Raw genomic sequence first — 26,779 nt, forward strand, 5'->3', positions numbered from 1 at the left:
CCAAACGAAATTTGCGTCCTTTTCTTCCCACAAATAGAGCTTTCTTTTGATGGTATTTGATCACCTTTGCGGTTTTTATTTTTTGAGCTATAAACGGAAAAAGACCGAAAATTTTGAAAAAAAATGATATTTTCTACTTTTTGTTATAAAAAAAATCCAATAAACTAAATTTTAGTCATACATTTAGGCCAAAATGTATTCGGCCACATGTCTTTGGTAAAAAAAATGTCAATAAGCGTATATTTATTGGTTTGCGCAAAAGTTATAGCGTCTACAAACTAGGGTACATTTTCTGTAATTTACACAGCTTTTAGTTTATGACTGCCTATGTCATTTCTTGAGGTGCTAAAATGGCAGGGCAGTACAAAACCCCCCCAAATGACCCCATTTTGGAAAGTAGACACCCCAAGGAAATTGCTGAGAGGCATGTTGAACCCATTGAATATTTATTTTTTTTGTCCCAAGTGATTGAATAATGACAAAAAAAAAAAAAATATTTACAAAAAGTTGTCACTAAATGATATATTGCTCACACAGGCCATGGGCCTATGTGGAATTGCACCCCAAAATACATTCAGCTGCTTCTCCTGAGTATGGGGATACCACATGTGTGGGACTTTTTGGGAGCCTAGCCGCGTACGGGGCCCCGAAAACCAAGCACCGCCTTCAGGATTCCTAAGGGTGTAAATTTTTGATTTCACTCTTCACTGCCTATCACAGTTTCGGAGGCCATGGAATGCCCAGGTGGCACAAAACCCCCCAAAATGACCCCATTTTGGAAAGTAGACACCCCAAGCTATTTGCTGAGAGGCATATTGAGTCCATGGAATATTTTATATTTTGACACAAGTTGCGGGAAAGTGACGCTTTTTTTTTTTTTTTTGCATAAAGTTGTCACTAAATGATATATTGCTCACACAGGCCATGGGCATATGTGGAATTGCACCCCAAAATACATTTAGCTGCTTCTCCTGAGTATGGGGATACCACATGTGTGGGACTTTTTGGGAGCCTAGCCGCGTACGGGGCCCCGAAATCCAATCACCGCCTTCAGGATTTCTAAGGGTGAAAATTTTTGATTTCACTCTTCACTGCCTATCAGTTTCGGAGGCCATGGAATGCCCAGGTGGCACAAACCCCCTCCAAATGACCCCATTTTGGAAAGTAGACACCCCAAGCTATTTGCTGAGAGGCATGGTGAGTATTTTGCAGCTCTCATTTGTTTTTGAAAATGAAGAAAGACAAGAAAACACATTTTTTTTTTTTTTTTTTTCAATTTTCAAAACTTTGTGACAAAAAGTGAGGTCTGCAAAATACTCACTATACCTCTCAGCAAATAGCTTTGGGTGTCTACTTTCCAAAATGGGGTCATTTGGGGGGGTTTTGTGCCACCTGGGCATTCCATGGCCTCCGAAACTGTGATAGGCAGTGAAGAGTGAAATCAAAAATTCACGCCCTTAGAAAGCCTGAAGGCGGTGCTTGGTTTTCGGGGTCCCGTACACGGCTAGGCTCCCAAAAAGTCTCACACATGTGGTATCCCCGTACTCAGGAGAAGCAGCAGAATGTATTTTGGGGTGTAATTTCACATATTCCCATGGCATGTTTGAGCAATATATCATTTAGTGACAACTTTGTGCAAAAAAAAAAAAAAAAAAAAAAAAAAAAAAAAATTGTCTCTTTCCCGCAAACTTGTGTCGCAATATAAAATATTCCATGGACTCGACATGCCTTTCAGCAAATAGCTTGGGGTGTCTACTTTCCAAAATGGGGTCATTTGGGGGGGGTTTGAACTGTCCTGGCATTTTATGCACAACATTTAGAAGCTTATGTCACACATCACCCACTCTTCTAACCACTTGAAGACAAAGCCCTTTCTGACACTTATTGTTTACATGAAAAAGTTATTTTTTTTTTGCAAAAAAATTACTTTGAACCCTCAAACATTATATATTTTTTTTAAAGCAAATGCCCTACAGATTAAAATGGTGGGTGTTTCATTTTTTTTTTTCACACAGTATTTGCGCAGCGATTTTTCAAACGCATTTTTTGGGGAAAAAACACACTTTTTTAAATTTTAATGCACTAAAACACACTATATTGCCCAAATGTTTGATGAAATAAAAAAGATGATCTTAGGCCGAGTACATGGATACCAAACATGACATGCTTTAAAATTGCGCACAAACGTGCAGTGGCAACAAAATAAATACATTTTTAAAAGCCTTTAAAAGCCTTTACAGGTTACCACTTTAGATTTACAAAGGAGGTCTACTGCAAAAATTACTGCCCTCGATCTGACCTTCGCGGTGATACCTCACATGCATGGTGCAATTGCTGTTTACGTTTGACGACAGACCGCCGCTTGCGTTCGCCTTAGCGCGAGAGCAGGGGGCGACAGGGGTGCTTTTTTTTTTTCTTTATTATTTTTTTGCTTTTTTTATCTTATTTTTAAACTGTTCCTTTCATATTTTTTTTTTTTAAATCATTTTTATTGTTATCTCGGGGGATGTAAATATCCCCTATGATAGCAATAGGTAGCGACAGGTACTTTTTTTTGAAAAAATTGGGGTCTATTAGACCCTAGATCTCTCCTCTGCCCTTAAAGCATCTGACCACACCAAGATCGGTGTGATAAAATGCTTCCCCAATATCCCAATGGCACCATTTACATCCGGCGAAATCTAAGTCAAAAAATGCTCGTAGCTTCCGGTTTCTTAGGCCATAGAGATGTTTGGAGCCACTCTGGTCTCTGATCAGCTCTATGGTCAGCTGGCTGAATCACCGGCTGCATTCTCAGGTTCCCTGTTGAGACAGGAGAGCCAGAGAAAAACACGGAAGACGGTGGGGGGCATTCCCTCCCACGGCTTGTAAAAGCAGTCTAGAGGCTAATTAGCCGCTAGGATTGCTTTTACATGAAAGCCGACCGCTGGCTGAAAAGAATGATACCAAGATGATACCTAAACCTGCAGGCATCATTCTGGTATAACCACTCAAAGTCGTGAATGGCGTACCTGAAGACAAAAAAATGGTTAACAATAAAGCACAGTAAACGGTAAAGTATAAAAAATTGCATACCTGAAAAGCAAACATGATAAAACATAATAACAATAAAACATTGCAGAATAGAATACAGTAAAAAAGAGCAGAACAATAGAGAGAGATGAGAGAGAGAACAATAAAACGACAACTATTTTTTTTTATTTTATATATTTTTTTTTTTTGGCACTTTTTTTGTAACTAACTTTTGTAACTGTAACCGGTTCCAGGTTCGGGTCTCTCAAAATGCGATGGCATCTTGGGAGACCCTGTGAAAGTGTGCCTAGTCTGTGCAATGCTGTACCCTACGCTAATACTCAACTAGTGAATGGTAGCGTTCAAAACATTCACCAATGCAAAGACCCGGATTGTCAGGACAGGAGGGACAATAATAGCGGGTGTCACGCCTATATACGCGATTGCTGCAGACACATCTTTTTTGGGGGGGTTCGTTGGGTAGGGGTACTCGGGAGGACATAAAAATGCCTCTCATGCAGCCGACTGCATTTGGTTGGGGATGTGAATGGGGGAAGTACGGGCGCTGCAGAAGTAGTGGGTTCCCAATTAGAATTGGCGAATGCAGCAGGAAGGGCATTATGGGCACGACGGGCCTGTGTTTGTCTTTTTGGTGGCAGCGGGACACTACTTGTGCTTGCCACCTCACCAGCTTGAACTGCACTTATGGGACTCGCCATGTCACCAAGTGTTACTGCAGTGCTGGTTTGACTACGACCGGGGTGTACTAGGCCGCTGGTGCTTGACAGTTCAATAAAAAGCTACCAAAAAAACTGTTAGCGATCGCAGGGATCAGGCCTGACTCTGCGAACGCTGCAGTTATGCGTTAAGTGTTTTGTAAGTGACAGTGATCGATCGATACTGCACTTGGGTGGGCTGAGCTGGGCCGGGCGGAGGGGCAAAATGCAGGTGCTAGCAGGTATCTGGGCTGATCCCGCTAACACTGCGTTTTTGGGAACCCTAAACTGCTGGGGACGCTAGTATAGATCTGATCGGATCAGATATTGATCCGTTCAGATACTGTACCACTAAGGGAGGTGTATGCTGCGTGCGTGGGTGTTAGCGGTACTGGCGCTAACCTGACGCTGCCTGGGGCTGGTGCTTGCCAGTTCACCAAAATACTACCAAAAAAACTGTTAGCGATCGCAGGGATCAGACCTGACTCTGCGAACGCTGCAGTTATGCGTTTAGTGTTTTGTAAGTGACAGTGATCGATCGATACTGCACTTGGGTGGGCTGGGCGGAGGGGCAAAACGCAGGTGCTAGCGGGTATCTGGGCTGATCCCGCTAACACTGCGTTTTTGGGAACCCTAAACTGCTGGGGACGCTAGTATAGATCTGATCGGATCAGATATTGATCCGATCAGATACTATACCACTAAGGGAGGCGCATGCTGCGTGCGTGGGTGTTAGCGGTACTGGCGCCAATCTGACGCTGCCTGGGGCGACGCATATCATCGCCGGGCGATTAGGGGGCTAAACCTTCATTCGGTAATAAACGGCGGGTGCCCTGACACTATAAAAAATAAATGAACTAACCAGCGTCAACCGTAACGGTTATACGGTGATCAGTGGTGAAAGGGTTAACTAGGGGGCAATCAAGGGGTTAAAACATTTATTAGATAGTATATGGGGGTCCCTGACGCTATAAAACGCTGACGGCGAACCTAAATATTTACCTCACTAACTAGCGTCACCAGCGACACTAATACAGCGATCAGAAAAATGATCGCTTAGCGACACTGGTGACAGGGGGTGATCAAGGGGTTAAAACTTTATTAGGGGGGGTTAGGAGGGTACCCTAGACCTACAGGGGGGTAACAGTAACTGTGCTAACACTGTAACTGTCACAAACTGACACCATGCAGTAATCAGAAAAAAAAAAAAAACCTGCTTGGTGTCAGTTTGTGACAGGGGGGGTTGATTGGGGGGGGAATCGGGGTGTTTTGTATGCCTGGCATGTTCTACTGTGTGTGTGTTGTGCACTCACATTGATGTCTTCTCCCCTCGGCCTTGGAACGGAAACTACCGAGCCGAGGGGAGATGACATCATTTCCTTTGCTGCTGTTTAGCATACAGCAGCAAAGGAATGTTCCCATTGGCCGGCGGTTATCGCGAGGGGGGGCCACGAACGGATGGCCTCCCCCTCCACTCCGATCGCCGGGGAACAAAACGGGACCGCCTCGGGCACCGGGGGGGGGTCCGATCGGACCCCCCACCCGCGGGAGGCAAATCACGTACATGTACGTGATTTTGCCTGCCCGTGCCGCCTTGCCGACGTACATCGGCGTGAGGCGGTCCTTAAGTGGTTAAAAAGATTAGAGTATTGCTCAACAAATTAACTCTTAAAGACACATGGCGAATAGCGCATCCTCAGGAGAAGGACTATACGTACTTTTCCACGGTTCACAACAAGTACTCCCGCATAGACTTTGTGTTTATAACACAAAGAGACTTAAACATCCTGACAGAAGCACACATAGGAACCAGGACAATATCAGACCATGCCCCGACCTCTAACATTAAAACTCCAAAATGCACCTAAAAGACAAGGATGCTGGAGACTCAATTCGACCTTATTGACAGACCCTGTGACCCTAGAACCTGTAACAGAGGCCATAGACATATTTCAGAGAAAATTCGCCGGAAGAAGTATCACATATTATGATATGGGAGGCCCATAAGTACGTGATTAGAGGCAAACTCATCAGCCTAGCTACACTAAAAAAGAAAAAACGCAGAGAAAGAACTAAAAGCCATTATAGACAAAATACAGGTCTTAGAAACCCAACATTAAAGATCGTTGGCGGTGAATTTGGCCGAGGAGCTTTTATTAGCCCGTAAAGAATTACAGGAAAAATTAGATTTACAAGCAAAATGAATATTATTTTCCCGCAGAGGTTTCTTCTACGAACATGGGAACAAAAACAGCAAATTTCTGGCGAGGGCCCTGAGAGACATTCGCTCAACCAACACTATTACGCATATCAAAAATAGAGAAGACAAACTGACACATGCCACAGACCAGATCGCGGCTGAGTTCCATAGGTTCTACACGAAACTGTACAACCTCCCACCCCCACATAAGCCTGCGGCAATGGAGGGATCGAGAACACAGATCATAACACAATACCTAACACAAAGCGGCTTACCTAGTTTCACAGAGGATGATGCGATTGAAATTGATAAGCCAATAGAGCTTGTGGAACTCATGCAGGCGATCAGGTCTTTAAAAACAGGGAAAAGCCCAGGCCCAGATGGCTATACAGCCATATATTATAAGACGTTTGCACACCTCCTAGCAAAACCCTTACTACAGGCCTCGCCCACGACTTCCCAAAATCTCCCACCCTCATTTAACACGGCACATATAACGGTAATCCCCAAACCTGGCAAGGGCCCCAACATCTGCTCAAGTTATAGGCCAATATCCTTACTTAACTTGGATATGAAACTCCTGTCCAAAATTATCGCGACAAGAATAAGTAGACTCTTGGCTGATGTTATTGGCCCAGATCAAGTGGGGTTCATGCCGGGAAGAGAGGCATGCGATAATGTGATTACAGCAATGAACCTCATTCATTCCCTTAGAGGAAACTCGACAGGGGGCCTTCTCCTATCCACGGATGTGGAGAATGCCTTCGACAGGGTGGCGTGGGATTACATGTTCGAAATATGCAAACACATAGGTCTCCGGACCAACATGCTGACGTGGATCTCGACGATGTACCAGAACCCGACGGGGCCAGATTGAAGATTAATGGATCTCTCTCAGAACCAGTATAGATACACAAAGGTACGAGACAGGGTTGCCCCCTGTCCCCAATCCTATTTATTTTGACGTTAGAACCCTGTATACGCAAAATAAATAGGAACGCATCCATAAAAGGCTTATCCCTGGGTCAAACATATCACAAAATAACTGCCTATGCAGACGACTTGCAGACCACGTCGATTCCCAATCTTGTAAAAGATTTTGAAATGTTTGGATACATCTCCAACTTCAAGATCAACTATGAAAAGTCGGAAGCACTCAACATTTCCCTGAACCCAAAACAGCTTCAGGACACGAAGTCCAACTGCCCCTTTAAGTGGGTTGATTCCAGACTTAAGTACCTGGGGATATGGCTTACCCCGGACTTAAACAACATATACACACAAAACTTCCTCCCATTCATACACAGTTTACGACAGGACCTTCAACTGTGGAACTTCAAACCACTGTCGTGGTTTGGGAGAGCGGCAGCGATAAAAATGATGGTTTTGCCCAGGGCACTATACTTGTTTCATAGTCTACCCATTAGGTTGCCTAAAAAGTTCTTCTCCACACTACACGCCATACTGAGAGACTTTATCTGGGCTGGGAAGAAATCACGTATCAGCATGAAAACCACGAAAGCAAGGGGGGGGGGGGGGGGCATTAATCTACCACATTTTAAACACTACTATCATGCGGCACACCTGATTTGCATTCTTGATTGGAACTGCCACGCTTCCTCAAAAGCATGGGTCAGTCTAGAAAGCCTACAAAGATACCTCTGAGGTTTCTGCCATGGGTCAATAAAGGAGTTTGTTCACCCAACCTAGATCTACATCCCACAATTGACCCAACGCTGGCTGTCTTTCAGACTGTGTCACACCTTTTCAATTTAGCGTCCACACCAGGCCCTCTAACCCCACTGATTAATAATAAGGAGTTTGCATTAGGTCACACCACAGCGTCCTTCCCACACAGAGAAGGTAAAACCCCAATAACAGTAGCCCACTGTTTAGAGAATGGTAAATTGAAAACTTTTGCTCAGTTGCAGACTGAACTAAAGGCTAAACACTTAACTCATTGGCAGTATAGACAACTGCATGATTATATTCTTTGCACTGCTAACAGACAGCAATTCTTGAGAGAACAAACGAGGTTTGAACAATTGTGCATCACTGGAGAGCAGGTGAGTAAAGCTACCTCTCTGATATATGGGTGGTTACAGACCAGTCAAAACAGACAACCAAGCAGACATAAAAAAGAATGGGAAACTGCTCTCAAAAAATCTTTGACAGATGAACAATGGGACAACGCATGTATCTTGGCACACAAGTGTTCCATTAGCGCAAGTAATCAGGAAACCTCATACAAGGTTCTGACAAACTGGTATTTTACCCCGGCCAGGCTGCATGCATGGTACCCAGGGACTTCTGAGGTCTGTTGGAGATGTGGTGCCGAGAAGGGTACCATGATGCACATATGGTGGGAATGTTCACACATACGTAACTTCTGGGATGAGGTGTGTTCCAGGATTCATGCTATAACAGAAACTGAACTAGAACTCTCTCCGGAATGCTGTCTGTTACATGTATCTAATTACTCATTAAGTAGGTACAAAAAAATCAGTAGTACGCCACATGTTAAACGCAGCGAAAACCATCATTCCAAGACATTGGAAATCAACACACACACCTACATTAGCAGAATGGTTCTCTGAGATTGATTCACTTTACAGAATAGAGGAGACAGTGGCAATGGCAGCAGAAAGAACAGACAAATTCCATAAACTATGAAAATCTGGGTTTATTTTCAAATACTCAGATGATTTCGCTAAGATGCAGAATGGCTTACTAATGACATCCTGGTCTTTCATATATCCTCAGAACCTGACAGAACACACCAGAGCTGATCTGTTTTGAATATGATCATTTATCTTTTTTTTTTTTTAAACTAGCAGATACGGAACCAAAAATGTCCCCACCCACATACCTTTATCTCTCCCCCTTTTTCCCTCCTTTCTCACTCATTTTTCCTTAATTTATTATTCATTTGTATTATCTTATTGATGCGGCTTTATAAGACACTTACAAAATTACTCTGTAATGCTGTAACACAGGACCATTTCATGTAAAGGACTGTGCATATAGACAGATCCAGTTTTCTGGACTCGTCATTGATTGAAACTGATTAAAATAGTAACTAAGGCTGGATACATGATATGAACTGAACGAGCTGTAAAACAGATGCATAGTAAGATTGTATTGCTTATATCTTTTGCTTTGTTATAATAATTTTCTATACTAAATAAAAACTTTTATTGGAAAAAAAATAAAATAATTGCACGGTTATGCAACACTAACCAAATTAAATTTTTATAATTTTTCCCCCCACAAATAGAGCTTTCTTTTGGTGGTATTTGATCACCTCTGCAGTTTTTTTTTGCGCTATAAACAAAAAGCAACAATTTTACTTTCTGCTAATTTAATCCTAATTAAAAAAAAAAAAAAAAAATCCTCGGTTTAGGCCAATATGTATTGTTCTATATTTTTGGTAAAAAAAAAAAAATTATATCGCATACGCATATATTGATTGGTTTGCGCAAAAGTTATAGCGCCAACAAAATAGGTTATTGATTTATGGCATTTTAATTTTTTTACTAGTAATGGCGGCGGTCTGCGATTTTTAACGTGACTGCGACATTGCGGCGGACAGATTGGACACTTGACACTATTTTGGAACCATTGACATGTGCTATATAAATGCACCGATTACTGTATAAAATGTCACAGGAAGGGAAGGAGATAACACTAGGGGGCGATCAAGGGGTTAAATGTGTTACCTATGGAGTGATTCTAACTGTGGGGGTATGGGATTGACTGGGGGAGGAGACCGATTGGTGATCCTATATACCAGGGATGCAATTAGCAGAGCTCCAGCTGTTGTAGAACTACAATTCCCATGAGGCATAGCAAGACTCTGACAGCCACAAGCATGACACCCAGAGGTAGAGGGATGATGGGATTTGTAGTTTAGCAACAGCTGGAGGTCCGCTAATTGCATATCCCTGCTATATACTATGAACACACGATCAGTCTCCTCTCCCTTGACAAAACATGGATTTGTGTTTACACACACAGATCCACATTCCTGCTCTGTCACGAGCAATCGCGGCCGCTAGGCACGCGCGTCCCCTATAACACCGGGAAGATGATGACATATGACGCCCGCCCAGGATTGGAGATCTCCGGACATCATATGACTATGGGCGGGTAGGGAAGTGGTTAACAGTTGCATACATAAATCAACCCTCCCATGCATAGTTCTCAAATATTTATCACCTCGACTTGTAATGTGAAAAGAAGCAGAACAGGGGAATTGTGAATTACCTGTAAATGTCACATCTAAATGTACAGTACTGAACACAGGCAACTTATTCATACACCATAGGTTATAGGCTCATACCTTCAGTTAATTGGATACTGGCAAGATTGAGGACACGTCTTCCTCAATACCCTACCCTTCTCTACTGTGAGTCCTCAGTTTTGTAGCCAGCAATGCAGAAGGAGGGTGGCCTGTGTCCCGTACGCCAAGACATAGAATTTACAGTTTAGTTAAAACTCCTCTGATCTTGAAGCAGAACTAAAAAGGCAAGGGAGGGTTAAAATCCCCTCATGTTTTCCACATGTCCCATTGTGGATATTTTCCTTCACTTACAGTCCCATAGCAAAAATAGAAAGTGAGAAGAAAGCCCTCCAAAGTTATGGAATCCCTTGTACCTTGGGTCACCAGAGAGGGTCCCCACTGGAAGATTTCCCCTCTGTTCCTGTGCTGGGAACAACCCAAAATTTGGGATGATCTTTTACTTTAGCTTTCGGTGACAAAAGGTAGAGGGTAAACCGATCCATGACAGAGACACAGCAATAAAAACCTGATACGTGTTCCAATCCCTCTCTATGCAAAACAAAAAAAAGGTTTTACCAGTCATACTTTTATGGTACAGTACAGGAGCACAGCCAACTAATCACACACCATAGGACATCCCCAAGAGCAGGCAAGTATGATATATTTGTTGTTTTTAATATCACTTTAATCCACTGTGCAAAAACGTATAAAGGGAAATGGCGCTGTCCTTCCTAAAAACTGTGTGTGTGTAACTATTAATAGTGCATTCACCTCGCATTAAATGTGTATATATAAACATGTACCTCAAATCAAAAAAGTGTACAACATGTGTAACAGTGATGAGTGCTACCTAGCACCTAGGAAAAGTGACCTGTGCGGTCATAACAGATTATACTACTTTAAAAAAAATTCTAAACACTAGGAAAGATTATAGTGACCATACCACTCCAAATAAAGGGCTCAGTGTTGCAATGGATTTGGCTTTACATATTCAACTACAATGTTAAGTCCTCCCAGGAGGAAGAACCCCCCCATAAAATACGTAATCCATAAAAAAAAAAAAGTCCCTTGTAGAGTACACAAGGCAAGTATTGAGATATACTGTATTCATACCACAAGAAAACTTACAGAACCATCTGCCACAAGGACCAACTCCCAAAAAATACTTATGTTTTAAAAAACAATCATATATATATATATATATATATATATATATATATATATATATATATATATATATATATATATATATATATATATATAATGTAATAGTTTGTGGAATTTCTATGTCCGTATAGCCTGAGAGATTGCATAAAAGATACCCAGGTAAGGTCTCAGCGACCAGAGATTTAAATGGTATGCGACAGGGAGCGCTAGTATAAGTGCTCCACAAAAAAACTCTAAAACACCGTTACCAAGGAAGATCTTTGTGAATATCACCCGACGAGTGAGAGTGAAATGCCTACTCACCAAATGGACATGACCTCTTCAGCTAAAAAGAAGGTCACAACAGGCAGTTTGGATAAACCAGTGGGCTTACTGGTAACCAGTGGAGATGTGGATGAAATCCTTTTTCAATAAAGATCCTCCTTGGTTGTGGAAGATCTCTTGTATGAAGAGTTCCACAGGACTTGAATGAAACACTTGGTGAAATTACAGGCTCACAGTGAAAAAAGATCAATATGCCTAACGGCTCTTCTCCAGTGACTCACTGAGTGAGTTTTTTTGCATAGCGCCCCTTCACATACCATTTCAACACTAAAGTTAGCACATTGCACTTTAAGGGGAGCAGCTTTAATTTAATCAAATTGAATTCAATATTTTTTCTTAGCGCAAGGTTTCTACCATTGACCCTAAACACAAAGTCGCATGACAAGTCACAGCCCATAGATTACAATGTAATGCGTTCCAATCTAAGCGACTCAGTTTCAGCAACCTAGAAAAAGGTTCCTGCACTACCCCGGTGCGACCCCTGATGCAACCCCGATCCAGAGACTGACGATGGATCAAAGCTGCACCCAAAGTCGCACTTCAAATCATACAATCTTGGGGTCGCAACAGTGGAAACATAGGCTCAAAGAGTCAATATATTAGATCCCATATGAGACATGAACCACCATGGTACCAAAAAGAATATGACCCAAAAAACTCAAGCATAAACCTCAATGTTGTGTATTTAGATACATAGAGTTATACCATACTTGTATGAGGACAAAGTATTTATCCAATACCCTACACCCAGAAATTCTTATGCAATTAAGGTCAATGCAATAAAGCCTACAATCCGTATAATCACGTCATAGATATAGCCTAGTCCCTGGCTACCAATCCATTATACATCTATATGGTGGAACCCAGGGAGCTCCGGGTGATAGAAGTCTAGGCACACAAACCGGAGTGCAGAGCAAATATTATTATCCCATAATAGGTACAGCTTCAGTTCCTAGACATAACCAAATATTTTATTTGCAAAATAAGTAAAAAGGGAGTCTCCCTGAACTACATATTTAGACAATGTATATTAACCACTTCAGCCCCGGAAGGTTTTACCCCCTTCCTGACCAGAGCACTTTTTACAATTTGGCACTGTGTCGCTTTAACTGCTAATTGCGCGGTCATGCAATGTTGAACCCAAACGAAATTTGCGTCCTTTTCTTCCCACAAATAGAGCTTTCTTTTGATCGTATTTGATCACCTCTGCGGTTTTTATTATTTGCGCTAAAAACAGAAAAAGACCGAAAATTTTGAAAAAGAATAATATTTTCTACTTTTTGTTATAAAAAAAATCCAATAAACTCAATCTTGGTCATACATTTAGGCCAAAATGTATTCAGCCACATGTCTTTGGTAAAAAAAAAAAAAAAAAAAAAAGTCAATAAGCGTATATTTATTGGTTTGCGCAAAAGTTATAGCGTCTACAAACTAGGGTACATTTTCTGGAATTTACACAGCTTTTAGTTTATGACTGCCTATCTCATTTCTTGAGGTGCTAAAATGGCAGGGCAGTACAACCCCACCCCTGCCACCCCCCCCCCCCCCCCAAATGACCCCATTTTGGAAAGTAGACACCCCAAGGAAATTGCCGAGAGGCATATTGAGCCCATTGAATATTTTATTTTTTTGTCCCTAGTGATGGAATAATAAAAAAAGGCAGTGAGGAGTGAAATCAAAAATTTATACCCTTAGAAACCCTGAAGGTGGTGCTTGGATTTCGGGGTCCCGTACACGGCTAGGCTCCCAAAAAGTCTCACACATGTGGTATCCCTGTACTCAAGAGAAGCAACAGAATGTATTTTGGGGGGTGTAATTTCACATATTCCCATGGCACGTTTGAGCAATATGTCATTTAGTGACAACTAAAAAAATAGGATTTTTAAAACAGCTTACCTGTAAAATCCTTTTCTTGGAGTACATCATAGGACACAGAGCCTCAAGTAATTACTTGGTGGGTTATGGGCCTACCTTCAGGTGTTGACACTGGCATAACCAATACAGGAAGTTGACACCCCTATATAACCCCTCCTCCTTCCAGAAGTCCTCAGTTTTTGTAGCCAAGCAATAAACTCTCACCCCATAAAACAGAGGGGCGGGAGCTCTGTGTCCTATGATGTACTCCAAGAAAAGGATTTTACAGGTAAGCTGTTTTAAAAATCCTATTTTCTTTATCGTACATCATAGGACACGGAGCCTCAAGTAATTACTTGGTGGGATGTCCCATAGCAATGCTACTTGAGGGGAGGGACACATAACCCAATAAGTAAGGTATCTGGGCTAATCCCGCTAACACTGCGTTTTTGGGAACTCTAAACTGCTGAGGACGCTAGTATAGATCTGATCGGATCAGATATTGATCCGTTCAGATACTATACCACTAAAGGGAGGTGTATGCTGCGTGCGTGGGTGTTAGCGGTACTGGCATTAACCTGACGCTGCCTGGGGCGACGCAGACCGTATCCGAACCTTAAATTAGATCACCGCCGGTGCGATTAGGGGGGTTTAAACCTTTATTAGGTAATGGCGGGTGCCCTGAAACTATAAAAAAACAAACCAACTAACCAGCGTCACCCGTAACAGTTATACGGTGATCACTGGTGAAAGGGTTAACTAGGGGGCAATCAGGGGGCTAAAACCTTTATTAGGTAGTATATGGGGGTCCCTGATGCTATAAATAGCTGACGCTGAACCTAAATACTTACCTCCCTAATTAGCGTCACCTGTGACACTAATACAGCGATCAAAAAAACGATCGCTTAGTGACACTGGCGACAGGGGGTGATCACGGGGTTAAAACTTTATTAGGGGGGGTTAGGGGGGTACCCTAGACCTAAAAGGGGCCTAACACTAACTGCCCTACACCTTATAACTGTCACAAACTGACACCAATGCAATAATCAAAAAAAAAAAAAACTGCTATTGGTGACCGGGGGGGTGACAAGTGTGCCTGTGTGTTCTACTGGAAGTGAAGGTGCAAACTCACATTGATGTCTTCTCTCCTCGGCGCCAGAACGAAAAGAACGGCTTGGGGAGATACGACATCACTTCCTCCGCTTCTGTTTACATTACAGAAGCCGAGGAAGCTTGTCATTTCGCCAGGAGCAATCGTGAGGGAGTGGCCACGAATGAGTGGCCTCCCCCTCACCTCGGATCGCTCCTGACGAGAATCTGACCGCCGCAGGCACGGGGGGTTGGGGATGGGTGGGGTGTCATTGTGGCGGCGTGCGGCGGTTGCCCATGGAGGTTACTCCCCGCAGCCTGTCAATTGAATGTTGCCGGATCCACATTTAATGTTTCTAGTATAACCTAGGAGTGGGTTTATTGCCCAAATTCAAGTACAGAAAGTCCTGATTAAACCATGGCAGAACCCACTAAGCCTGTCACCTTCCCTTGCTGAAAACAGAGTGTAACTGATGGTAGACCTGGAGTAAGCAGAGCCAGAAGCCCTGAACATGCACAAACATGACCAAAGTGTAGGAAAGAGTTAACAGGTTGCAGCTTCTGTTGATCTCAGTTTGCCAGCACCAGCTCTGCAGATTGCAGGGTTTGGGCCTCTGCCTCCAAATGACCACACTAATGGTGGACAGGAACACAAAGCACATCCACCCTGTGTGTGTAGGAGGCGTGCAAACACCCACAGCAACCAATACCCAAAGAGAGGACATCCTCCTAAGGGTAACCACCTTGTGGCCATCTGCCAAAATCATAGCAGGTGTCATGGTGGTACATGAGTACATGGTATAGCTTTACAGACCAAATTAAATCAGCTGTAATACTCCTGGGAAGATAAAGGTCCACCTACTGCATCATCCCCCACCTATTTGTGCTCCCTCCCTGGTATCTGTTGATGATGGTACCAGGAAATACTTACACAACCATCTGTCCATTCAGGTGAACCAGCAGCATAGCAGGCTGCATTCTGTCCTGACTCACCAACAAAGTTCACCTGCCTCAGCAGACAAGCTCCCCTCCCCCCATCTGGAAGTAATCAGGGATTCCGGATGCCTCTGCTCCAGCCATGCAGTACTCCCTCCAAAGAGATTGGGGAAGCCAGCGGCTGTGATCCATCCATATTGATCAGCAGCAAAACATTGGGAGCTAAGCCAGCAAATGAAGATATGGTGGTTGACCAAATGTGAGTGAGTAAAGGAAGGCTCCCCTAGACCCTTGGTGCCCATTAGGATAGCCGCTGGAGAAGGAAGCTTTGTGAAAATTAAGAAAGTTTGTCATTCCTTTATCAACGCTCTCTAGGAATCCTTTTAAAGAGTGTTGCAGCACTGGATCTGGTTCCAGGGAGTAGATAACCTGTACTTGCAGGCTGTGCATCTGTCCCTTAGGCGGTTCCCCTTTTGCTCCCATCCTTTTTCCTACAGGGAGAACAAACAAAGCGATATGAGCGAGCCTTTTACAAGGAGAGATAGGGTGCAGACCATCACCCTATGACCAGCAGCCAGCCACCTAGGGAGACCCAAATGAAGCCCCACCACCAGTAGGGAAAAGAGGGATATACACACACACAGCCACCAGACTCCCCAGACCAGTCCTGCGGGTCTGTGGATAGTACAGAGAATGCATTCAAAACCCCTGGTGCCCCCTACACCAGAGAGTAAGAAAAGGGAACACCCCCCCCTATTTGCCTCTCTTACCTTAGGGACAGTCTGCAGGTGTCCCAGACATGCTTCCCTGCATACAGTCTCCTCCCTGGTGACTTACCAGCACAGGACAAAATGGGCTTCCACCATCTTCTATGTAACCCTGAAAGGTCGAGCAGTGAGGTCCCGGTCGGGACACCTCCCCTGGAACAGTTCATGAAGCTTGCAGCCCCGACCGCCTGGTCGGAGTTTTCTAATAACATGTCTGCCCTGCAGCATCAGGACACCATGCATCCGCACTGTCCCCCAGAAGACTCAGTCAAAAGCCCACACTGGCAGTGTACCTGAGCCTACATGGATCTAGCCACCAGTCTCCTTGAGTAAAAATTCAAGATTCCCTCCAGGGCAGCCTGAAAGAGCCTGAGCTACATGCCTCCCCATGTTTACTGCCCATGTTTTAGGATGCTGTAGCCAGGAGGCCCCTGCCGTCTGGCACGAAGGCCTAGATCAAAATAACAAATTTCTTCAGTTTCTGTCTGGCCGGAGGAAACACATACTGAGGGGCCATGGCCTATCTTTTATAATGTGGATCTGTTTCCTGTGCTAGGTGGGAGGAGCCTCTCAGAACTTCTCAGAAGTAATGCTGGGCTAATCTGGAGGAAGCTCTGCGCGCAAGGGACAAGGCTGAAATTAGATATTGGATGCCTGTGATCTTCAGGCTCTCAGATAGCACTGCTTTAACCACATAGCGACCGGCGCACGCCGATGTACGTCGGCAGAATGGCACGGACAGGCAAATGGGAATTTGCTGCTATGCCGGCGTGCACCCGTTGCGAGCTCCATGAGTCTGACCGCGGGTCTCGTGGACTCGATGTCCGCGGGGATAACCACGATCGTCTCACAGAGAGGAAGAACGGGGAGATGCTAATGTAAACAAGCATTTCCCTGTTCTGCCTAGTGACACTGTCACTGATCATAGCTCCCTGTGATCGGGAGTTATGATCAGTGATGTGTCACACACAGCCCCCCGTTAGAAAAACTCCCTAGGACACACTTAACCCTTCCCTAGCCCCCTAGTTGTTAACCCCTTCACTGCCAGTGTCATTTTTACAGTAATCAGTGCAATTTAATCACACTGATCGCTGTAAAAATGACAATGGTCCCAAAAATGTGTCAAAATTGTCCGATGTGTCCGCCATGTCGCAGTCACGATAAAAATTGCAGATCGCTGCCATTACTAAAAAAATAAATAAATAAAAATGCCATTAAACTAACCCCTATTTTGTAGACGCTACAACTTTTGCGCAAACCAAACGCTTATTGCGATTTTTTTTACCAAAAATATGAAGAATATGAATTGGCCTATACTGAGGAAAAATTTTTTTTATATATATTTTTTGGGGATATTTATTATAGCAAAATGTAAAAAATGCATTTTTTAAAAAATTGTCGCTCTATTTTTGTTTATAGCGCAAAAAATAAAAAGCGCAGAGGTGATCAAATACCACCAAAAGAAAGCTTTATTTGTGGGGAAAAAAAAGGACTTCAATTTTGTTTGGGAGCAACGTTGCACGACCGCGCAATTGTCACTTAAAGCGACGCAGTGCCGAATCGCAAAAAGTGCTCTGGTCTTTGGCCAGTGAAATGGTCCAGGGCTTTGGTGGTTAAAAACAGGCATAATTCAGTGAAGGATATCACTGCATAGACTCAGGAATACTTCCAAATATCACTATCTGTAAACAGTTCACTGTGCCATCCAAAACTGCTAATTAAAGCGCCATCATGCAAAGAAGGCATATCTGAACATGACCCAGAAACACCGCAGAACCTCATTTAAAGGGGTCCATTCACAGTGGAAAACGGTTCTGTGGTCATACAAATCGAGATTTGACATTCTTTTTGGCGACCATAGATGCCACGTCCTCCAGATTAAAGAGGAGAGGGACCATTCGGCTTGCCATCAGCACTTGGCTGCATCTCTGATGGTATAGGGGTGCATTAGTGCATATGGAATGAGCAGCTTGCACATCTGGAAAGGCACCATCAATGCTGAAAGATATATCCAGGTTTTAAAAAAGCATAGGTGCCCAGATTACGTTTTTTTCAGGGAAGGCCTTACATACTTCAGTAAGGCAATGCTAAACTGTCTACTGCATCTATGGCAACAGTATGCCTTCCTAGTAGAAGAGTGAGTACTTAGCTGGCCTGCCGTTTAGACCTTTCACCAGGTGAAAGTATTTGGCACATGTATTAAAAAAAAAAAAAAAGTGTATATAATATATATGTACACACATTATAATCATATATCAGGCAATGGGACAACATTCCTCTCCCAAAACTCCAGCAACTGGTCTAAGTTCCCAGATGTTTAGTGTTGAAAAAGGGGATTCTTCAAGCAGGCCCTGTCCAACTTTTTTAGGATGTTTTGCCGCATCTCAGTTATAAAAAACATGGATTTATGAGATTTGCAAATCATTGCACTCTTTTTTTATGTGCATTTTACACATCAACATTTTTGGATAATATAAATAATATTTATTAATGATTTAACTGGCCTACACTGTGTAAAGCATGCAACAGCTAGTCAGAACAGGACAGCTTGTCTGAAAGTGCAATCATGTATACATGAATTTGTTTTAAAGTGGTTGTAAACCCTTTACTACCACTTTTACCTACAGGTAAGCCCATAATAAGGCTGTGAATATCTCCTAAACTTGCGCTTGTATCCGCATGTGCCAACGTCATCGGCACATGAGCACTGAAGAAACCGCATGCTCGTGCCATTTCTTCAGTAGCTATGCCGTGACCGACGGTATGCGCGGGAGTGATGTCATTGCAGCTCCGGCCAGTCACAGCGGTGTATGGGAACCGCTGCAACAGCTTCGTTCTAAGGTAAGCATTTCATAATGAGCTAGTATGCGATGCATACTAGCTCATTATGCCTTTGTCTTGCAGTTGTTTTTTTTTTTAGGAGTGTTTACAACCACTTTAAGACCCCGTTTACACTGGGACCCCCCCCCCCCCGTGCATTAGCGCTAAAGCGCCGCTTGTTTTAGCGGCACTTTAACACTGTTTAAGTGGCACTTTTTGGCCGCTAGTAGGGCACTTTTAACCCCCGCTAGTGGCCGAAAGGGTTAAAAATGAGCGCTGTATACAGCACTCCCAAACCGCCCCACCCCCAAAGATGCTGCTTGCAGGACTTTTTGTAACGCACTCAGGCTTTCACATTCGGGCAGCATGGGAGGCAGTTTTCAGGCGCTTTACAGGAGCCATTTCTAGCACTAAAACGCCTGAAAAACTGCCTCAGTGTGAAAGGGGTCCAAGTCATTACATACACACAAAAAAAAAAAAAACAAAACAAAAGAAAACACAGGATTAAGGATATGCACTGCATTTTAGCTCAGAGTTTAGGTTCTAACATTTATGTAGCCTGGAAGACGACATTTATAAACATTGACGTATATGCATCCCTGCTGTAAATGCTGTGCAAGGTCTAAAGCCTGGCCTAACAATATATTAGGTTTACTCTTCAGATAATTTATTCAAATACCATTAACGAATGAAACTTCTCATAAACCAACTAAAAACATGAATAAGAGACAGTCTTACCCTTTTCAGAGTAGTGATCATATCTGTGTGTTTTTGAGCATGTTGCATGGTGATCTGGAGAGAAGCCAGCTCATCCAAAGCAATAATACATCTGTTCACATCCTGGAAAAAAGACCAAAAATACATGAGCAAAATAAGACACACACACATGGCTTTAGGAAATAATAGTAATAGTGGATGATCATTAGATAAAACCCCAGACAGATATTTCTGTACTAAGAAGGGCTCCTGGCATTAACTACACCAGGCCATCTGTTAACAAGGTCTGCCAAATAGATATCACACATTTCCTTCCCTAACTAGCTATTCCAAATGCATTCTGACACAACGTATGATAAAGAAAATGGTTATCACGTTTGCTTACTGTCCTTAGGAGTCGAATAGAGGTAGCAAAGTCCACAAATGAGAAGTTCCAACTCCTGCCCCCCCCCCCCCCCCTCTCCAGCTGGTGAAATATTTAAAATCAGTGCGGTAGCAACTTCATTCATAGTGATCTGTGAATGAAGACACTACAAATTGTGTACTTCTCAACAGACTACGAACATGCTCATCCATTCACTCTTCCAGCTTACAAACTGCAATGCTTTGCAGGCTCCTTTTGGAAAAAGTAACAAATGAACATTTTTTTCTGCAAAAAATGGGATTTTTTATAACAGCTTACCTGTAAAATCCTTTTCTTTTGATGTACATCATGGGACACAGAGCCTCAGTAATTACTGATGGGTTATATAGGGTATCACTAGGTGATTGGACACTGGCACATCCTAAACAGGAAGTTCAACCCCCTATATAATCCCTCCCCTTATAGGGATACCTCAGTTTTGTAGCAAAGCAATATAAGTGTATTAGAAGAGGGGCGGGACCTCTGTGTCCCGTGATGTACATCAAAAGAATAGGATTTTACAGGTAAGCTGTTATAAAAAATCCTATTTTCTTTCTTGTACATCACGGGACACAGAGCCTCAGTAATTACTGATGGGACGTCTCAGAGCAATGCTATTTGACAGGAGAGGACCACACAATGTAGGGTGTAATCAGACCTGAGGACCTTGTACTGCTGCCTGCAGCACACTACGCCCAAAGGCGATATCCTCATGCCTTCCCACATCCACCTGATAAAATTTGGTGAATGTATTGACTGAAGACCAGGTTGCGGCCTTGCAGATTTGAGCCAGAGGCCCGGTGATGCACCACCCAAGAAGCACTAATAGCCCTTGTGGAGTGTGCCTTGATTTGAAAAGGTGGAATTTTCTGTTTCAAACCGTAAGCTTGAATATTCATTTGTCGAATGCATTTTGAAATGGTAGATTTTGACGCTGCCTGTCCTTTATTGGGACCTTCTGGCAGTACGAACAAAACATCCGTTTTGCGAATTTGAGCAGTTGCTCCCAGATAGGCCTTGACTGCTCTTACTACATCCAAAGAATGTAGTGACCTTTCTTCCGTAGAACAGGGATCTGGAAAAAAGGAAGGCAGAACAATATCTTGGTTTAGATGAAAATCTGAAACCACCTTCGGTAGAAAGCTAGGATGAGGGCGCAATACCACTCTATCCTTGTGTAAGATTAAATAAGGCTCTTTACAGGAAAGAGCTGCTAATTCTGATACTCTTCTAGCAGAAGAAATGGCTACCAGAAAAATTAACTTTCTTGTCAACAAGACAAAGGGAATTTGACGTATTGGTTCAAAAGGCTGTTTCTGTAAAACGGACAGAACCAAATTCAAGTCCCAGGGGTTTAGGGGCGCCTTAACCGGAGGATTAAGACGCGTCACCCCCTGCATAAAGTTTCGGACCAAAGAATGTGAAGCAAGTGGCCGTTGAAATAATACTGATAAGGCCGAGACCTGGCCCTTGATGGTACTCAAGGCCAGCTTCATTTCTAATCCCATTTGTAGAAAGTCAAGAATTCTACCTATTACATATTTTCTGGGATGCCAACCCCTGGATTCACACCAGGATACATAAGCTTTCCAGACTCTATGATAAATCATTCTGGAAGCTGGCTTCCTTGCATTGATTAAGGTAGAGATCACAGGACCTGAAAGCCCACGATTCTTCAGAACGTGGGTTTCAATAGCCAAACCGTCAAATTTAGCATTTGTAAGGCAGAATTAAACACTGGACCCTGAGACAACAGGTCTGGACGTGACGGTAGGGTCCACGGGGAACCTACTGTCATCCTTACTATTTCTGCATACCAGGCTCTCCTGGGCCAAGTTGGGGCCACCAGAAATACCAACTTCTTTTCCTGCCTGATCCTGCGAAGGAGTTGTGGCAGTAGCAGAATAGGAGGGAATGCATAAATCAGTGAGAACCGATGCCACGGAATCACCAACGCATCTGTCCCGCATGCAAGAGGATCCTTTGTTCTTGCCACAAATTTGTCGATCTTTTTGTTGAATCTGGATGCAAAGAGATCTACATCTGGAACCCCCCATCTTTGGCATATGGCCCAAAAGACGTCGGGGGGGGGGGGAGGGGCCATTCCCCTGGGACTAACCGCTGGCAACTCAAATAGTCTGCCTGCCAATTCTCTATCCCCGGAATGAAAACTGCCGATATGCATGGCACATGCTTTTCTGCCCAGACTAAAATCTGGTTCACTTCTCTCTGAGCTGCCCGACTCCTGGTGCCTCCTTGATTATTGATATAAGCCACTGCTGTGGCATTGTCGGACTGGATCCTGACAGGGCAACCCTGTAGCCTGAGAGTCCAGGCCTTTAGGGCTAGATATGCCGCACAGATCTCCAGAATGTTGATGGGTAAGGTCCTCTCGATTTTGGACCATTCCCCTTGGACCGCAGACTGTTCCAGAACTGCTCCCCAACCCGAAAGACTGGCATCCGTTGTTACCACCGTCCAGGTAACCGGTAAAAAGGATTTCCCTTTCTGCAGGCTTTCGGGTATTAACCACCAATTGAGGCTCTGACGCACTGCACGAGACAGGTGCATCGGAAAATCTAATGCCTGAACCTTCTTGTTCCAGGCAGACAGGATACTGTGTTGCAGCAGTCTTGAATGAAACTGAGCATAGGGAACTGCTTCGAATGAAGCCACCATCTTTCCCAGCAGCCTCATACAAAGACGGACAGAAGGACCCTTTTTGGTCCTGACTACCAGAATCAGCTCTCTTAAGGCAGTGATCTTTGCCTGAGGTAAAAATACCTTCTCTTGGCTTGTATCTATGATCAGGCCCAAATACTCTAGTCTTCTTACTGGTTTTAAGAAAACCTAGAAAAGTCTGAGAATCCAACCTAGGTGTTCCAGGTAGTTGACTGTGGTCATCAAGCTCCCGCTCAAACAGGGCTACCAACCGGTCTATCAAGAGGAGGTCGTCTAGGTATGCTACGACAGTTATACCCTGAGCCCTTAATCTGGCCAGAGGAGGAGCCAAGATCTTTGTAAACACTCGAGGTGCAGTGGCTAGCCTGAAAGGCAGGGCCACAAACTGAAAATGGCGTCCTATTTCGAAGCACAAGTACTTTTGAGGAGCAGGAAAAATGGGTACATGTAGATACGCATCTCTGATGTCTATTGATGCCAGAAATTCTCCTCCCTGTAGGATGGAGACTACTCACCGGATTGATTCTATGCGAAAGGATTGAATCCTTAGGAATCGATTTAGATCCAGGATGGGTCTGACATCTCCATTTGGTTTTTGAACCGTAAAAAGGTTGGAATAAAATCCCAATCCTTGATCTTTCGTGGGAACCACCACAATGACCTTTTGCGACAATAGTCGCTCTAATGCTAGAAGTAGCAACTGCTTTTTCTCTGGATCTCTGGGGACATTTGATCTGAGGAAACGGGGAGAGGGGGAATTCTTGAAACTCCAGTTTGTAACCTAGAGTTACCGTGGAGATTACCCATCTGTCCTGGAAATCCTCCTGCCAGAGCTTTGAGAACCGTAGCAGTCTTCCCCCCCACCCGAGCGGGGGCACTCCTTCATAAGGAGGCTTTAGCGTCTTGTCTAGTAGGCTTCTTCCCCCAGGACTTCTTTTGTCCCTGGGGTCGACTCTGAAATTTATTTCTAGACCCTGACGGAGGAGGCCGTCGCGACTGCCTGGAGGCTGATGCTCCTGGCACTGGGGAAAGAGCCCGTTTGAAAGAGGGACGCATACTCCTTTTAACAGGTAAGAGAGTGCTTTTCCCACTAGAGATCTTTTGGATATAATTGTTCAAATCCTCTCCAAACAGCCTTGCACCACGAAATGGAAATCCAGCCAGAAGCTTCTTACATGGTGCTTCGGCTGACCAATTTTTCAACCATAAGATTCTACATACATGCACCAACCCAAGTGAAAGACGAGAGGTTTGGATGATAGAATCTCTGATGGCATCAACAGCAAAACATAAGGCAGCTGGAAGGTTAGCCAACCCCTGGGCCTGCTGTTCAGGTAGAACTTTGAGGACTTGTTTAACATGGTCTCTTAAGTATTGACAGACTCTGATTGCTGCCACTGCAGGTTGAGCTACTAACCTGCTAAGGAGAAAATATCTTTCAACAGGGATTCCATTTTTTTTTATCAACAGGATCCCTGAGCATTGTCTACAGGACAAGTCAGACTCTTATTTACGGAGGAAATGGTGGCGTCAACAGCCGGTATCCCCCACATCTTTATAAACTTTTCTTCCATAGGATAAAGTGTTGAAAACTTTTTAGGCGGAAAAAAACATTTATCTGGGTGATCCCACTCAGAATAAATGAGCTTTTCTAGTAAATTATGAACAGGAAAAGCATGTGTTGTTTGAGGAGGCTTCAGTGAACCCAAAGAAGAAGAGGGTTCTTTAACTGACTCAGATACAGGTAATTTAAATGTGGAGCGGACCAATCCAGCAAGGATCTGTACTAAGACCTTCTCAATATGAGAAGCTGAAGAGAGCCCTTCTCCATTTGATTCCTCAGAGGAGGAATCATCAGTCCCATCCCGATCCCCTGAAAGGGATTCTTCTCCTTTTTCCCAGAGCTCCTCTGCCTGAGGGTCCTGGGTAACAGAGGAAGACCTAGGGCGTTTTCTTCCACTGAGTGAAGATGCGATTAAGGCCATTAATCTTTCCTCTAGTCCATTATTGGTTGAGGAAAAAACCTCCTGCGTAATATATACAGGGGCTGAAGTGCCAGAAGCAGATGCAGCCCCCGACCCCAACGGCTCTCCCTGGCCGGCCATCCCAGGTCCTTCAGGGGGGGTAAGGTGCTGCAGAAGGGGGGTCCTCAGAGCCTGAGGGAGATCCCCTAGAGCCTCTGGTTTTTGGGGTGTTTGTACCTCTTCTACCCATAGTGCAAAGCAAACAAGGTGGAGGTATCACACAAATAAAACACTGAATGCTGAGCGATGTAGTACAGCAACTGCCGCTGCTACCAATGCTCAGTCAAATGTTTCTAAGTAAATGCTGCCTAGGAGAATGCCTGTGTCCCACCTTACATGCGACCGTCAGCTCTGTGTCCCTCCATAGGCTGTGTGCACCTGAAAAAGTGTGCTTCTTATAGCCTGTGCAGCCGGCGATGTGGGCGTCTAAGCACGCTGGATGTCGCACTAACGCTCTGCCCCCCTCCTCGGTTTTTTCAAAAAACGTGTGCTTTCCCGCGCGAGCCGGCCCTCCGGGACAAGCGTGGAGGGGAGGCTGGGGTGGAGGAAGGAGAGAGGCCGGCAGGTGATGGGTCCGCCAAATCGTAATGACGGCGGCAGTGCGGTATACTACCGCCTTTCAGACCACCGCGGCCCCCCCTAATCTTCGGGAGAATACCCCTGAGGAAGAGCCCCCTATCCCATCCTACCTGGAGCTTGGCTGGAGGAGCTGTGCAGCGTGAACACTGAGACAATCAAGCATGTGAAGGTATGTGCTCTTGGCAACAATAGGCATAGTATACATTTACTTAAAGGAGAAACCTACTAGAATTAAAAAAAATTCTGTGGAATCTCCCTTACCTTAATCCAGCTGCAGGGTTCTGTTATACAGACCCAATCTTCACCTCTCACGGTTGCCTCCGTTTGGAAAACCTTCAGAGATTGGAGCCCCTATGGATAGGGGGATCTGCAGTTCTGGGCCTGTAAAGCACCCGGCCAAGAATAAGGCTAGAAAGACCAAATTCTGAAATGCGGAGTCCAGCTCTCTAAAAAGCGAAGCGTTACAGGTAAAACCTCGTTTCTTCGGACACGAGGCCCGGGTACCATCCAATTCGGCCTAGAAAGGATACCTTGAAATGGATCCGGTTTGCCTGGCTTGCCCCGGTATAGGATATTCCCCTTTGGAGCTCAGCACAGCACATCTTTACACGTGACCAACACCTAAGACACTGGCGAAAAAACTGAGGTATCCCTCTAAGGGGAGGGATTATATAGGGGGTTGGACTTCCTGTTTAGGGTGTGCCAGTGTCCAATCACCTAGTGATACCCTATATAACCCATCAGTAATTACTGAGGCCCTGTGTCCCCTCTGTGTCCCGTGATGTACAAGAAAGAAATACATGCATGTATTTTTTCCTAAAAAGGTTACGTAGAGAAAAAAAAAAAAAGTCTGTGCTGTGGTGAGGTAGGCCTCTGGCAAAACAAGCAGTATACTCAGCTAGAAAACAATGTACAAAAAGTGTGTAGCGCCAAAAATATTAATATAAACAGTCAATCCGTATAGAATAAAAAGTCCAGCTCGTTGATGTTTTCTCTTCACAAATGCACTGGATTTTCTAACATCTCTTGAAGTGAACAGAGGTTTTTTAACCACTTAAGGAACGCCCCATGTACATATACTGCGGCAGGCCAGCCCTTAAAAACTTAAAATCACGTACCTATACATGATTTTTTTTTTCCTTCGGCTTTGGACACAGCGGGAACCAATCAGCGGGTCCAGTGGTCCAGTTTTCCTCGTTAAGCCATC

General features: G+C 44.1%; 1 protein-coding gene across 1 annotated transcript in view; it reads right to left on the reverse strand.

Moving 5' to 3' along the window:
• PSIP1 (PC4 and SRSF1 interacting protein 1) overlaps positions 1-26,779 on the reverse strand; it is a 179,837-nt gene that overhangs the window by 15,382 nt on the left and 137,676 nt on the right. The window contains exon 14 of the mRNA XM_073635722.1: positions 19,906-20,007. Within this exon, the coding sequence (XP_073491823.1) occupies positions 19,906-20,007 (102 nt within the window). The remainder of the gene's footprint in view (positions 1-19,905; positions 20,008-26,779) is intronic.

The sequence above is a fragment of the Aquarana catesbeiana genome, linkage group LG01 (assembly GCF_042186555.1).
Source record: "Aquarana catesbeiana isolate 2022-GZ linkage group LG01, ASM4218655v1, whole genome shotgun sequence".
Lineage (NCBI taxonomy): Eukaryota > Metazoa > Chordata > Amphibia > Anura > Ranidae > Aquarana > Aquarana catesbeiana.